This window comes from Talpa occidentalis, unplaced genomic scaffold (genome assembly GCF_014898055.3).
Source record: "Talpa occidentalis isolate TD23 unplaced genomic scaffold, MPIMG_talOcc4v2.1 talOcc4.1383, whole genome shotgun sequence".
NCBI classification, from domain to species: domain Eukaryota; kingdom Metazoa; phylum Chordata; class Mammalia; order Eulipotyphla; family Talpidae; genus Talpa; species Talpa occidentalis.
Window position 1 is genome coordinate 4082 of NW_023601415.1, and position 15929 is coordinate 20010.

General features: G+C 44.8%; 1 protein-coding gene across 3 annotated transcripts; it reads left to right on the top strand.

Annotated features, from left to right (window-relative positions):
- Nucleotides 1–2922: 2922 nt before the first annotated feature.
- On the top strand, nucleotides 2923–14705 carry LOC119243968 (enoyl-CoA delta isomerase 2-like). 3 transcript variants are annotated; one of them, XM_037509777.2, is made up of 8 exons: nucleotides 2923–2988; nucleotides 3808–3905; nucleotides 5114–5276; nucleotides 8092–8190; nucleotides 8424–8609; nucleotides 9948–10017; nucleotides 13359–13461; nucleotides 14441–14705. In XM_037509777.2, exons 3-8 carry the CDS (start codon nucleotides 5154–5156, stop codon nucleotides 14688–14690), a joined length of 831 nt encoding a protein of 276 aa, XP_037365674.1. In that variant the 5' UTR covers nucleotides 2923–2988; nucleotides 3808–3905; nucleotides 5114–5153; the 3' UTR covers nucleotides 14691–14705. The 3 variants fall into 3 exon arrangements, with proteins under 3 accessions (XP_037365674.1, XP_037365673.1, XP_054550618.1); XM_054694643.1 differs by lacking the exon at nucleotides 2923–2988 and adding an exon at nucleotides 3205–3222; XM_037509776.1 differs by lacking the exon at nucleotides 3808–3905.
- Nucleotides 14706–15929: the final 1224 nt, after the last annotated feature.

Genomic DNA, 15929 nt, shown 5'->3' on the forward strand with positions numbered 1-15929 from the left:
CAAAACCTGCTGGCACCACAGTATTCGTAGAGTATCCTTGGTGATCACGTGATTGACCCAGGGTTGCACTGCCCAGCATCATAAGAGTTGTACCACATGTCACTATTTTGAAAAAATCAAAATTCAAAATTGATAGGATCATTTCTATTGGATGTACATTGCTTTAATACCATCATAAAGTTGAAAAATAGTAAGATGAACCATCATAAATTGGGAACTGTCTGTAGTGATCATGAAAGAAACAGTAACACAGATCTTGATGAGGGCCTGAGTTCAGACAGGTAGGGGGAAGAGGGGTTGGAGGTGGCAGGATGTAGAGATATTTAGAAGACAGAAGACTTGGCAACCTATAGAAATGAATCAGAGTCCAGGATGCTCCCAGGTGCCCAGTTAGCATTGCCAATAGACAAAGGTGCTAGAATAGTTCCTTATGACCTTATATGAGACTTTTTAATTGTTGTAATTACAGTACTTGATGGTTTAAATCTCAGAAATAAAAATAATCACTGTGACTATCAAGAGAGCCACAAATGGTAGATTCTACTCTGTGATCTTAACAAATAAGCATTTAGCCCTCATTGAGCAGCAGGGAAACACTCCTGGCAACTTGTGACAACTCAGGAGGTCTGGGATTCTCTGCGGAGCCACATGAACAATCCTAGACAGAGCCTTCCCCTACATTCAGTACTCAAGAAGAGATCTAACCCGATTGGATATCGCCTTCCAAAACCCTCATGAGCACCAAGGGAACCTGATTATACAACATAGTGGAGATTAGGTGAGATGTTGACTGGTTTCCTGGCTTCTCCCTCTTATCTAGAAGCCTCACACTCTGAGGCTCCAGCGGGAGTACAGGACTGCACAGAGAACTGGAGAAGCAGACACAGGAGTTCTATCTTTGGTGGCTCTCCCACACCCCACACAGAACGCAGACCCCTTTGTGGGCCCAGTGCTCTCACACGCAGGCAGGGCATCTCACCGCTCACATCATTCCTGAGAACTAGTGTCCTCACCCACAAGGCCATGCCAGCCATGATTAAATGGGGTGGCCTGGACTCCTGCCAACGCTTTAGTAGGCCAAAGGTGGAGCCAGGAAGAACTGTTTTCTCAAGGACCTCCCCTCCCTCCAATGTGAGTTTACAATGGGCCCTGGGAAAATGACAGCTGGTGGAAATACAAGTGATTTATTCAGCAGTAAAAACTGTGCCCCAGAGGCACAGGCTATTGCTTTGTAGGATATCAGCCAGTTTTATATCTAAACTTGTACTCTAACCCAGCACTGTTTTTCTATGACTACATAAACCAGTCGTGCAAATTTGTTTTTACCAGAGATTCTGCTAGTTCCCTAGTTAATGGCTGATATAAATCCTTGACACATGCTCCTTTTTTATTTCTCAATATAGACTGATAGCTAATGTCCCACACCCCCAGTTTTCACTTGTGTTATAGTTCACTTGCATTTCTGTGATATATTGTCTCACAATCCACATTGCTGTCCAGCAGGGGACTTTTAAAAAACATTGATATTTCTGGGATATTTCCTGGCTCTGCATTTTCTGACAAGCACATTTCATGGCCTCCTGGGTCCTCCTCTGGGCCTGGCAGAGGGTCAGGGTCTTGACTCAGGTCAGCTTACCAACCACCCCGGGGTAATATGTGAGGAAGGTTTTACAATACCCACTGCCTGTCCTCTCTGGCCTTCAGTCTTGCCCCCACCCACACTATGACCCAGACTGACTGACCCAGCACCAGCAGCAATGGGCGACCAGGACGAAGACTCAGTCAATGGGACTGAGACGCTGGGCGCTGAGTTGAACCAAGACTGACCACTTGCCCATCTGTGGTCTTTGCACAAGTCACCTCACGAGTCTTTCTGGACCTCAGTTTCCGCATTAACAAAATGGGGCTGACCGTCTTCCCTACAGGGTTGCTCAAAGAACCACAGCCGGGAACATCACAGGGAGCCCCAAGTGTCCACCTCAGTAAACACCCCACGGTCCCAGGCTTCTTGGACACGCACCTTGACACCGGTTTAGTGATAGTTTCGGTTCTGGTTCTCCTGGAACGGGCGAGGGGAGAGCCCAAAGGCTCCACCAAGACATAAGAATTCAAAAATATCCACAGATGGGCCTCCCTGATGGCACAAGGGGTTAAATACCGCACTATGGGGCAATCTAAGACCTCGGCAGCATGAGTTCGATCCCTGGCCGGCGTCGGAGCAACCCACGTGGCGAGCAGACCTCTCCTGTCTCCCCACTGCTCCCCTCAGCAGTGTGTTTCAGTAGATCTGCCTGTTCTGCTCCCCACTCTGTCTCTGGTGAATCCCCTCACCCTCCCGCGCATCTGGCCTGTACCCCGGTTCTTGTATAAATAAAAAATACATCTTTAAAAAAAAATATATATATATATATATGTATCTCCACAGATGGCGACTGACGGGGAAAGATGGGCTGCAAACACCTGAGGCACCTGCGGCAGATGTTGACCACACCCTCCACAGCTGGGCCCTCTCGCCTGGAACGCCCGGGCTGGGCCTCCGGAGCTGGAGGTTGGGTCTCGGGAGCACCGCGGGCGGGACCCCGCTCAGGGCGCCCGGAGCCCGGCAGCCCCCGGGTGCGAGGAATTCCGGCGTCCGAGACGCGCCGCCGCCTTCCCGCCGCTCGGGAGGCGCCCGCAGCGCCGCGGGGCCCAGTCAGCGTCGCAGCTGCCAGACACGGGTGCGCCCTGCGGCCGCCAGAGGCCACGCGCCCCGCCCGCCGCGCCGCGCCCCTTGTCCTCTCTGACCTATGGTCCCCAGGCCACGGCCCGGGCCCGCCCCGTTCCGTTTCGGCCTATGGCGTCCCCGCTCCCCCCCGCCTCTCGCCCCCTCCGCGGCCGACCCCACCCTCCGGGGCACGTAGGGCCCGAGGCCCCGCCCACGCGCCGAGACGCTATGGCTGGCGCGGCGGGGCGGCTGGCGCGGCGCTGGAGTTGGGGCGCGTTGCGCAGGTGAGCGCGGGCCCGGGGTCCAAGGTCGCCCGCGGGGCGCCGCCGTCCCGGGCCGTCTTCCCCGCCATGTCGTCCCGGCCGGCCGCGGACTCTCCTCTCAGGGGCCCCGCGGGGGCGGCGCCCGGTGTCCTTCGCTGAGGGGCGCCCTCCTCGGCCCGGCCTCCCGCGGCCGCCCCCGCGGCGCGCGCGGCGTTCGCGAAACGGAGCCCGAGCGTTCGGGCCCTTTGGCGCCGGGTGGGTTCGCTTGTGCGCTTCTTGGGGGAAGGCATCAGTTATGGAGTGTTAGATGAAGGGGTCCAAAGTCTGAAGCCCCAAAACGAGACTGTGCGCTGGGAACGAGCAGCCCCGGGACGTGGTGGCGACTTTCCGGGTGTTGTGTGTCTAGCGGTCGTGCTGTGTCATATAAAAAACTAAGTTTTTTTATATGTTTGCACCAGGTTTTGTGGGACCCGGCACTTTAAGGCATTAACGTTTTTCCTTTTGTTTTCTGCTTGGGACTGGCCAAGGGCGAAATTCACGTAAGAGGCAGATTTTCCACTGGATAATTTAATCGAAAAGTTTTTGAAAGACTGAAAATTGTCGAATTACACACTGGTCATTTCAAGATTTGCTGTAGCGTTCATCATGCTCTGAAATTTGCCTGAGTGCAGTAGCGGTGATATATTTATTAGATTTAGGCTTTATTTCTAACTATTTCAATCTCGGATGCCTTTAAACGTTATGATTCAGGGTCGTCGTCGTGAACACTCATTTTTTCCTTGTGGCTTCAGTTGAACTTTCCCTGCCCCCTCTGCTTACTGTGTGTGCTTAAAAACTTAGCTGGACCTTGTTTCTGCTCTGTTGCTGCCTGGCTGGTTTAACATCCTGTGGGAGCAGGGGCTATTCTGCTCAGCCCAACTTCAAGGCGTCCACAGCAGGTACATTTCCCGGTCCTGCCCTCACCCCCCAGCACCCCCCCCCCCGCTCCCGGCCCCCATTGGTCCCAATCCCAAGAAAGAAGGGGTTCTCTGTCTGTAAGCCCTGCAACTGCTCACCTGTCCTTTTGAGCACTTCCTGTATCTTCACCCCTTCTCCCACCTGTGTGGAATGTTGGGGCACACGTTTTGCTGAGTAGAGAGCATAGAATTGACTGTTAAGAATTTATACTTGGATCAATTTGCAGCAACATGGATGGCACTGGAAGGGATCATGCTCAGCGAAATAAGCCAAAAGAAAAAGAAAAATACCGGATGGTCTCACTCATAGCAGGAATCTAGAAAACTTAAATAAGGGACCAGGAAAATGAATATAAGAAAGTGAAAATCAAAATCAACAAAAAACTATGAACCAGAGACACTTTTTGGGGGGTGGGGGGCGGGAGGGGAAGGATTGGGGTCAGAATGGGGCGTTTGCAATTGTATGGGGGAATATAAAAATAAAATTTAATATTTAAAAAAAAAAAAAAAAAAAAAGAATTTATACTTGGGGTTAAGCAACACACTAGGAAGCAATGTGCAGCCTCTGCAGCATGAGTTCCATCCCCGGCAGGCCAGGGAACTACCCACATGGCACAGCAGACTTCTCCTGTCTTACCTGCTGCTCCCCTCACCAGTGTTTTCTGTCGATCTGGCTGTTCTGCTCCCCACTCTGTCTCTGGTGAATCCTCTCACCCCCCGCATCTCTGGCCTGTATCCCAGCTCTTGTATGCATAATAAATAAATCTTAAAAAAAAAAAAACTTAAAAAAAAAAGAATTTATACTTTGTTAATAGGTGAATGCTAAGGCTGTTCTGGACCTTGAGGCACAATTGACTTAAATTCTTTCTGTGCATTTCACTCCCTTAGTCTCTATCTCATGCATATTTCTAACTGTGCTTTTCAAGCAGATAGAAGAATTTTGCTTCTGGCAAAATTTGCACCTGCTTTTATCTGTATTTGAGTTGCTCCAAATACCATGTTGGATTGTCATTGGAAAATTGCTCCAGTTGTCCTCTGCTGTTTTCTGGGAATCATCTTGGCAACCTCAAACCATTTGCAGCCAGCTTGGGGGGAGCAACAGGGCAAGTTTAGAGAAGATATTTAGAGAGGAACACAGCATTTGGTTGTGCAAGGACGGAACAGTGACAAACCAGTCTGCCTGTTTGCAGTCCTGTGCAGGTCACCTGTTCCCAGGCATTCCCGCTGCACATGAGTGGAACAGCAATGAGAGCCAGTCAGGTGGACTTTGAAAATGCAATGAATCAGGTGAAGCTTTTAAAGAAAGATCCAGGAAATGAAGTGAAGCTAAAACTCTATGCACTCTATAAGCAGGTAAGTGTCTGAGGCCTAATAGAATTTAAAGACCTTTTGAGCAGATGGCTTCTCAAATAGTTATGCTGGGTGCTTAAAATCCGACTTGAATATTTTTAGGTTTGTGTTGCTGCCTTTCCTCTGAAGTGTCTCCAGGAGCATTTCGGTACATTAGACTTTGAAATACACTTGTCTCCCCTTTCTCAAAAGCGCCTTCTGCCACGTCTTCAGGAGCTGTGTGACACAGCTGTGTATTTATCATGTCAGTGCTACTTCACTATGTGTGTTATTGTGGGCTTTGTGTGTTACTTGGTATGACAGGTAGGAATAGTCTGTTCATGCCCAGAAATGTTTCTGTATAAATGAAAGGTAATTATCTTTTTGCTTTATACCATTTTGGCTTATGAAAGTTTTCAGAGGAACACCACTTTTGGATAAAAGGGGAAACCTGTACTGCTAAGACAAAAAAGTAATCCCCCAGGATCACTCCAGAGTAAAAGATTTAAAAGATATCCCAACCAAATATGTAGAACTTGCTGAGTGCTGATTAGAATAAATGGAGACTTTTTCAGACAATTGGGGAAATTTGGACATGGAATATTGGATGATCCCAAGGAGGAGTTAGTGCTGACAGTGTCATGTTTTCATAAGAAAATGTTGATTTTTCTTAGCAACAATGCGTACTAAATATGCTGAGGCAAACTAGAATGGTGTTTGGGAATCACTAAGATAATTGAACAAAAAAAGAAGAGGATGGGTGAAGCAACAATGGCCAAAAAAAAAAAGTTGTTAATCATGGCTGATGAGTACGGAAAATCCTTTATATTAGTCTGCTTTTGCTATGTCTGAAAATTTTTTGTAACAAAAATTTTAAAACTTAAATTTTAAACTTCCAACGTCCATAAATTTCCCTTGTGAGGTCAGTTCTTCTGGGCTCCTGTGTGCTTTCTCTCTATTCCTGTGATTGGTATGAGTCTCTTACTGTCGTGTGGGTGTGGAGAGAGTTAAGAATTTAACTTTGCCCATAAAAAAGGCCTGACCTTTGCTCTGATCTCTAGGCCTGTGAACTACCAAGCGCCATAGAAGTGTTATTGTTTACCCAAGTAGTCTGGTGGTGTGATTTAGAGTGGGACTGGCCCAGCAGAGTCATTCGGTGACCTGGGGTGGGGCCTCTCGCTTCCACAATCAGTCATACCTGCAGGATGGAGCCCCTGATGAACACCGCGGCTTGAGTGAGCTCCCCTGGTGGACCCATCCTGTGTGTGTGTTCAGTCAGTTCTGAGGATATGGGTTGTCCTGACTGATGGAGGGGATAGTAGGGGGTACTTCCCCAGACTCCCCAGCATGTGTCTCCTCCTCACTGATGTTAAGTTGTATCCTTTTCCCAATAAACCTTAACTACTATGAGTGTAATAGTGCCCAGGGTGCCCTGCAAGTCATTCTAGCAGATTATTGAACCTGAGGATGGGCTCAGGAGTCCCTACCTTTGCACCTGGCATCAGAAGTAGGGGAAATCTTGGGCCTCCCCTGATGGCGCAAGCAGTTAAGCACCGCACTGTGAAGCTGTCCGCAGCCTCTGCAGCGCAGGTTCAATCCCCGGCCAGCCAGGGAGAAACCCACATGGTGCAGCAGACCTTTCCTGCCTCGCCCACTGATCCCCTCAGCAGTGTGTTTCATCATTCTGCCTGTTCTGTTCCCTGCTCTGTCTCTGGTGAATCCTCTCACCCTCCCGCATATCTGGCCTGTACCCTGGTACTTGTATAAAAAAAAAATCTTAAAAAAAATTTTTTTGAATAGGGTTATTAAAAGTGGAGGGTTTTTTTTTAATTTTTTTTAATTTTTTTTTTTTTAAGATTTATTTATCTATGCATACAAGAGCTAGGGCACAGGTCAAAGGTGTGTGGGGGGAGGTGAGAGGATTCACCAGAGACAGAGTGGGAAACAGAACAGGCAGATTGACCAAAATACACCGCTGAGGGGAGGAGGGGTGAGTCAGGAGAGGTCTGCTGTGCCATATGGGTTGCTCCCCGGCTGGCCAGTAATCGAACTCATGCTGCAGTGGCTGCGGATTGCTTCATAGATTGCATCTTAACCCTTGCGCCACCAGGGAGGCTCTAAGTGGAGTTTTAAATTGCCATTTCTGAAAAGCAGCCGAGTAGGATATTTTATTCATCTCAAAACACTCAGTCTACCCGAAACAAACAAAATTTAGGTGCTTTTTGCTTTCTGCTTGCATGTTCTTCAGTTATATTTTTGAAGGGCCAGTGGCTCTGACCCTCCCTACGACTGCTTCCCAGCAACAGTTTTGTTACTCCATTACTGAAAATTCCCCACTGAATGAGTGGGGCTGTTTTAAACCTTTGACTGGGCTTTCAGCATTTATTGTGAGTTTCCAAATGTTTCTTGAATATTTCAGTTGTGTATTAAATATGTGATCACCCATAGAAAACTTCTGAACTAAGTACTTCTGAAAGTACTTGTTACCTTGCTCCTATTTGACTTGCTGTTCTCCTAAAATGAGTCAGGTGCTTCTCCTTGTCAAGCCATATAAATGGAGAGCTCCGGGATTTTGACTTTCCCCAAAACACTTCTCTTGCTTCATTTTCACATTCAGGCAGTAAAAAATATAGGGACTGATAGCACATTTTGTCTCCAGGCTTTTTTCCAGTTGTTTGTGCATGTTTTGGCAGTAACCTCAGAGAGGAAAGTTCACATCAATTTTTGTACCTTGTCCAAGTATTTGGTGAAGGGCAGACATGGTCATCTAGTTGTGCATTTATTTATGGTTCCTTTTTGCATGAGTATCTGACCACAGCCGCCCCTCTCCTTTCCACAGGCCATGGAAGGCCCTTGTAATGCGCCCAAGCCTGGTGTGTTCGACTTTGTCAATAAGGCCAAATGGGATGCATGGAATGGCCTTGGCAGCCTGCCCAAGGTAAGTCTACTTGTTACCTTGCTCCTATTTGACTTGCTGTTCTCCTAAAATGAGTTAGGTGCTTCTCCTTGTCAAGCCGTTATAGACGGAGAGGTCCGGGATCTTGACATACCTCTATTGAACCAGAACGGCCATTCTTTCTTCATTGCAAGATGCTATGTATCAGCCTCGTAAGTTTCTCAAATACCTATTTGCTGACCATGGGCTGAAACTAGTTGTCATCTTCTCTTTAGGAAACTGCCAGGCAGAACTATGTGGATTTGGTGTCCAGTTTGAGCTCATCTGAGTCCTCTAGCCAGGTAAAACCTGGCGCGGAGAGTAAGCAAGGGGCATATGAATTCCTGGTGGTAACCTCTGAGGACGGCATCACGAAGATAATGTTGAACCGGCCGGCCAAGAAGAACGCTATCAGCACCAAGGTGACTCTTCTTGTACGGGGAGTTTGTCTTCTTTCCTTGTCCTCCTCTGTCCCTCTCAAAAACTGGCGTTTTAGCATTATTCCTGTTTTTGTGCTATCTCTGATTTGATCTGTGCGGGAAGATAAGTAATTGCAGCTCCTTCTTACAACAGATTTGGGCTTTCATTGTTTAGAAGATGTGAGCCAGAGGGGCTGTGGCTTTCCTGATGAGGGAAGCACAAATAAATGAATGTAAATGAGGCATACGTAAGAACACATTTAGATAGAGGTGTATTCCCAGCCTCCCACCTCCGAGCATGCCTGGGCCCTGGTCCCCAAAGTATCTTCACATGGCTTATACTTGAGAATGACTGTTCTCCTTGCATGGAGCTTTATTTTGTATAAGTAGAAGTAGAAAGAAGTGCATCTTAAAGAGATTAGAGATTAAGCAGAGCAGAGCTGTTTCACAAGGACAACTGTAGACTTTGGCTCTGTCATTGAACGAGAACAATAATAAAAAATAACCACTTCAGCTCTTACCCCTGCAAAAAAATTATAGGGAATTAACTGGATGCTTGGTGCTGAACTGGGAGCAAAATTTGAGAGAAACCCTCTTCCATTGGGTCTGTTATTTACATTATAGCAGAAAGTGCATCTAACTTACAATAGCCTTAAGGCAGTTGGACACGTGCCACTTAATAAATAAAGCAGTTGATGCTCAAAATTTTATTTTCATTTTCCCACATTGAAATCTCAGTAAGGTAGAAATCGCACCAGTTTTACATGCACAGGAGTTATAGTGGCCACACAACCAAGATTTTCAGAGATGTTGCTGATTTAAAATACTGCCCTTGGATACCGTCACCGTGTCCTGGAAATTCCCGCCTTTTAGCTCAGGTCATGAATACCTCCCAGCCTGCCTGGGCACCTAGGCTCTCTCTTAAGGTCCAAACTGAACCATTGTTTCATGGGACACTGTCACTGATCACCTCTCATTCACTTTCCTTGGATAAGTCTCAGCGCCTCCTCTGAGCTTCCTGCTACTTTGTACTTGCCACTTATTTTAGAGCTTCCCCTCTATGAATGCCAAGAGCTCAGTGCCTCTTTGGTTTACTCTTGGGTAAAAGTGGGTATGTCCCCCCATCAGAACACGTAGTAGGGACACAGCACACTCCAACTAATTGAAAAAGAATGAAAATCTGCTCGGGTGGCATAGCAACCCTTCTGGTGGTGTCAACACAAACAGCCCAGATGTTTGGCACTTAGCAGAGAATGGCCTCCCAGGCTGTCACGCAGTGGGTCTGCCAGGTGGTGGTGGCCACATTCAGAGCCTGTCCTGTTCCTCTCTTCCTCCCCGTAGATGTATCAGGAAATTATGCTTGCACTTCAGGCCGCTGGCAAGGATGACTCAGCCTTAACCGTGTTAACAGGTAAGACATTTTCTTGGACCATTTAATGAAATATCTGTCTTGGGGGGCTCCCTGCTTGATAGGAAGTTGAGTAAAAAGCTCTAAATCTTTGCCAGGACTGAAGTACTCTTTATTCTTAAATATGTAGCAAATATGATAGACACAGGATTGACACCTTTATCATGTGAAAAGCAGATACAAATTGGTGAGAAAATACTAAATCAGTGGTACATATCTGAAAGGTATTTAATATTATATGATGTTGCTTAAAAAAACAAGTATAGGACTTCCCTTGTGGTGCAAGGGGTTAAGACACAGCACTACGAAGCTATCCACAGCCACTTCAGCACTGAGTTGGATTCCCAGCCAGGGAGCTACCCACATGGTGCAGCAGACCTCTCCTGTTTCCCCCGCTGCTCCCCTCAGCAGTGTATTTCAGTAGATCTACCTGTTCTACTCCCTACTCTTGTCTCTGGTGAATCCTTTCACCCCTGACACCTCTGGCCTGTACCCCAGTTCTTGTATGCATAAATAAATAAATCTTTTTTAAAAAATGGAGAACTAGGTGCCTAGGTGCAGAGGGTGATGTGATCACGCAGATCTGAAGAGCAGTCAAGCTGTCCCCCTAAATAAAATACAGTACTGTAAACCCAAAAAAAGTTTCTAAGATCTGTTAGATACAGTGGTGAATAAAAATGAATTGACAATTTACATGAGAAAGTCCAAGTAGAAGACAATTTAAAAAAAATGCATTTCATTAATAATCACAGATACATTGATGAGATTCTATTAGAATGATGAGATTCTATTTTGTCCTCTAAACTTGCAAAGTTTTTAATTATAACCAGTTTTGACAAGGTTAACGTAGAAGTGTCTCATATCTTGCTGATAGCAGTATAAACAGCTATAAGAAGTATAACTAGGGCCTCCCTGGTGGCGCAAGGGGTTAAGCACAGCACTATGAAGTTATCGGGAAGCCTCTGCAGCACAAGTTCGATCCCCAGCCAGCCAGGGAGCAAGCCATATCGCACAGAAGACACTTCTGACTTGCCCACTGCTCTCCTCAGCAGTGATTTTCAGCCAGTCTGCCTATTCTGCTCTCCACTTTATCTCTGGTGAATCCTCTCACCTCCCCGCACCTATGGCCTGTACCCCAGTTCTTGTATGCATAAATAAATAAATCTTTAAAAATAAAGAAGTGTAACTAGGTAAGGAATAGGGCATTTTGCAGTATATAAAATGTTCATATCTTTTGGTACAGGAATCCTACTTCTGGGAATTTTTTTAGGAAGATTATCTAAGAAAAGGGGAGTTGTTAGGCAGGTTTTTGCAGCATTACATATAGTTGTGAAGACATTCTAACATTGCCATGATAGAATAATAAAACAAATCATAGACTATCCACTTTATTATATAGTGCACAAGTATTAAAAATTGTAATTGTAAAAACCAACAATATTGAAAATGTTTAATATATATTTTTTAACTCTAAAAATTTTATTAGTATTATGGTTATAACTGGAAAATATTGTGGATAGCTATGGACCTAGGTTGATGAGAACATGAAAAATGAAAGTCATTGGATTTGGAAGGGATGCCGTATGTGGTGGTTAAGGCTAAGGCTTAGGACTCAGATCAACTTGAGTTAAAATCCTGACTTCATTTCTTATTAACCGTGAGCAACCTCTGCTTCCCATATGGACAAGACAGTGCTTACTAATCCCATTGAATGGTTGGGAGGACGACATGATGTAGTGCAGGTGAGAGGCAAGGCGGGTACTTGATGGATGTCAGCTTTTACTCTTGGCATTTCCCAATTTTCTCCTTGTAATCAGTTTCTAGTATCATACCATCGTGGTCAAAAAAGATACTTGCTATGACTTCAGTCTTCTTTATTAAGACTTGTTTTGTGACCTAAGGTATGACCCATCCTGGAGAATGTGCTATGCATACTTGAGAAGATTGTATATTCTATTGCTTTCAGATGGAATGTTCTGGATATAGAACATTAAGTCTACCTGGTCTAATGTATTGCTTAAGGCCAATGTTTTCATATTGATTTGCTGTCTAGATGTTCTACCCATTGACCACGAATGGTATATTCAAGTCCCTCACTGTTATTTCTCCTTTTAGGTCTATTAATGCATACTTTATATACTTAGACGCTCCTATGTTGAATGAATATTTACAAATGTTTGTCTCTTGTGGATTGACCCCTTTACCATCCAGTACCCTACTTTGTCTCTTATTACAGACTTTGTTTTAAAGTCTATTTTTTCTGAAATAACTAGAGCTATCCCAGTTTGGGTTTTTTGGTTTTTTTTGTTTTTTTTTTTTTTGGGGGGCGGGGGCTTTCATTTACATGGAATATCTTTTTTCAATCCTTCACTTTCACTCTTTACATCTGAAGCAAATATGTTATAGGCAGCATAAAGGATGATCTTGGTTTTTATCCACTGAGTCTCTCTCTCTGTCTTTTGATTGGATAATTTAGTCCATTCACATTCAGAGTAATTATCTATAGTGTGTACTTATGGCCATTTTATTACTTGTTTTCTGGCTGTTTTTTAAACTCCATACTAACTTTATAAATGATTAATCCACTTTACTGTATTTTTACAGTGAGATTTATTCTTTCTTGTTGCTAATTAGCACCTTTTCTATTCAGTTTAAAGAAGTCCCTTTATCATTTCTTCTTAGGCTGGTTTAGCGATGATGAACTTCTTTAACTTTTGCTTCTCTGGAAAAGTCTATCCTTCAATTCCAAAGCTTACTTTCTCACAACAACCCTTTGAGGTATTTACAATGATCAAAACCCATTAAACTAAGTTTAAAAACTGGCCAGCTTATTGTATGTAAATAAATACTTTAAAGCAACACACCTTCAGTGGCTCTTACAATGAAACTAACAGCTCAACAAAATCCCACCATCTGTCCTGCCCGTGCTCAGTCTACAGCTTGTCCCGCTGACTTTTTCTGCTTGGATGCAGTGACACTTCTTTCAGCCCATCACAGACACCAGCACCTGTGTGCATGCTCTTCCCTCTGCGAGAACCTTCTTCCCAGCCCTCTTTTTCTAGCTCACCTTACCTGCCCTGCAGATCTCATTTCAGTTGTACCCTCCTTGGGAAGAAGCTCTGATTAAAACCCCTTTCATTCTCATATTATCACAGACCTGTCTTGGATCATTGTTGCATTTATTTGTGTGTATTTAGATCAATGTCAAGCATATTTGTCAGCCTGTAAATGAGGGCAGGAACTATACATTTTTCCAGTGCTTGCCATAGAGCCTGGCACATAGCAAATATTCGGTAATCATAGAGTGAATACACATTCACCTGTTCCATTGATATTATTTACAGGAAATGGTGATTATTACAGTAGTGGAAATGATCTGAGTAATTTCACCGACATTCCCCCTGGTGGAGTAGAACAGAAAGCTAAAGATAGTGCCATTTTACTGAGGTAAGTGGGACATTGTTCTGATACCAGAGGGCTCTTCCCTAGTCATCAAAGTGGTGTTGAGTTGAGCAAAAGTGAAATAAAAAGGTCTATGGGGCCTCCCTGGTGGCTCAAGGGGTTAAGTCTCAGCACTTTGAAGCTATCCGTAGTACAAGTTCTATCCCCAGCCAGGGAGGTGACCCACCCATGGAGCAGCAGACCTCTCCTGTCTCCCCACTGCTCCCCTCAGCAGTGTATTTCAGTGGATCTGCCTGTTCTGATCCCCACTCTGTCTCTGGTGAATCCTCTCACCCCCGCAACTCTAGCCTGTACCCCAGCTCTTCTGTGCATAAATAAAATAAATCTTTTAAATAAATAAAATACTCCTATGGCAGTGTAATAGGTGTGAATTTGGACAGTGTTTTTCTCCAAACTGTATCAGTAGGTGGACACTCACTGTATTACTTTAATTTCTTTTACCTGCTCCTCTGCGTGAGATGTAAATGGAAGGCTAAGAGGAGACTGTAGGGTAAGAAAATCCTCTCCTGTTGAGGCAGAGGAGGTCAGCAAAGTCTCCTCCAGCAGAGGAATGCTTGGCTTCCTCAGTGGCTGGTGATAGGAGACTTGAAGCTATCTCATAAACATGGAGACTGAAGGTCCCACTTCTTTTCGTTTATCTGCTGGGTCTCTAATTCCCACTGAGCTGTGACACGCAGCATCTTAATCCCTCAGTGTCACTGGACTGTTCAGAACAGAGCCAGATCTGAACAGAGTCAAACTACAGGACTCCCTGTGGCTCCTCCCAAGTGCCATAGAGAGCTGACTCTCATCTGTTATGGGATTACCTTTGGAATAGGAAATGAATCATTAACACTTATATTTAAGGGGGCAGGTGGAGCAGCCAGAGGGTGGGAGGGTGTGCAGACACCCTAGCCAAGACCAGAGTGCATTATTTCTACTTGCCTGCTCAGCCATGTGTGCTTTTTTATTTCCATTTCTGCAGGGACTTTGTAAGCTGCTTTATAGATTTTCCTAAGCCTCTGATTGCCGTGGTCAATGGGCCAGCAGTGGGAATCTCCGTCACTCTTCTTGGGTTATTTGATATTGTGTATGCATCTGACAGGGTAAGTCAGCCCCCCCAAAATTATCAAGTTGTGCAAGTGAAAGTGAGATCTTTTGAGTTCTCCTTTGCAATTCTTTGTTTCCTTTACTACTGTAAATGGATTACCTATGGCTTATGTTACAATGGGTAAATTTAAATTTTTCCCAAAGAATTTGTCTAACTAATTTGACTCATTTTATATTTTCTTCATTATTAGCTTGATTTTCCTAAACACCAGTATGGTTCAAACTTTGTCCTAAGTCTTTTGGGTCTATAGTCTCAGCAGATGATACACCATTTATTCAGTTTTCACATTAAAATAGTCAGGAGACCTTGAAATCTTGTTATCAGGAGGAAAAATAGCATCTTTGCTGGTGCAGTTGATTGTTTGATACTTTTTATCAAGTAAATGAATTCTAGCTTTGAAAATTTTAGAATGAAGTTAGCTACTCTCACTCCTTCCTTTGCAGATAAGAAAACTGAAGTTCAGGGAGGTTATTTGCACAACTCAGTTCACCCTGGTGTTCACCACTGAGAGAGATAGAGTGTAGTTATTATTCTTTTTTTTTTTAAGATTTATTTTTGTGTATTTATGCAAGCACTGGGTACAGTCAGAAGCGGGGAGGGTGAGAGAATTCACCAGAGCCAGAGCGGGGAGCAGAGCAGGCAGAAGGACCGAAGTACACTGCTGAGGGGAGCAGCGGGCGGCAGGAGAGGTTTGCGTGCCATGTGGGACCCTCCTCCCGTGGCCGGGGAGCAGCCGGGGATCAAACCGGCGCTGCAGAGGCTGCGGGCAGCTTCGCAACCCAGCGCTCAACCGCTGCGCCACCGGGAGGCCCTGTAGTTATTATTCTTAATGGAGTAGTAACAGATGTCATAGTAGAAAATAAAATCTTGAGAAATAAGGAAAAGTTAAAAATCACTCCTTAGATCACCACTCAGAGAAGACCAGGCTTACCACTGGGTTAACTGTCTTACCACTTAGTGATAACAAGCTAACCACTAGTGATTTAACTTTTCTAATTTAACCAACCCCTGGCTAGTCGGACCCTAAGGCAATTTCTGATCTTTGTCTTTAAAAGCAAAGATGTGCTGACCATTTCTCTTAAACCTTTGTACCCTGGAACTTTTACTGTAGAGCTAATAGCCACCTCTAGGGTTATCAGATTTTCCAGTAGTGGTAAAGTTTGATGATCTACAAGTTTGTGACAAACACTTGCATTTTACAACTGAAGAGAATCCTGATTTTGTTCAGAGGTATTTCCCTACTGATAGGATCATATTGAGGGTTCTTGACTTGCTGGTTCATCTTGTACTGGATTTCATTTCACCAGGTTGAGCATGTTGGTAGATCTAATTCTTTTTTTTTTTTTTTTTTTTTTTTTTTTTT

What these genes read in the sequence shown, in the direction of transcription:
- LOC119243968 (XM_037509776.1), top strand. Translation starts at nt 2,933, where the DNA reads ATGGCTGGCGCGGCGGGGCGGCTGGCGCGGCGCTGGAGTTGGGGCGCG. An exon ending in TCTATGCACTCTATAAGCAG is followed by an intron (nt 5,277 to 8,091) that starts GTAAGTGTCTGA and finishes TCCTTTCCACAG; the next exon opens with GCCATGGAAGGCCCTTGTAA. An exon ending in GCCTTGGCAGCCTGCCCAAG is followed by an intron (nt 8,191 to 8,423) that starts GTAAGTCTACTT and finishes TCTTCTCTTTAG; the next exon opens with GAAACTGCCAGGCAGAACTA.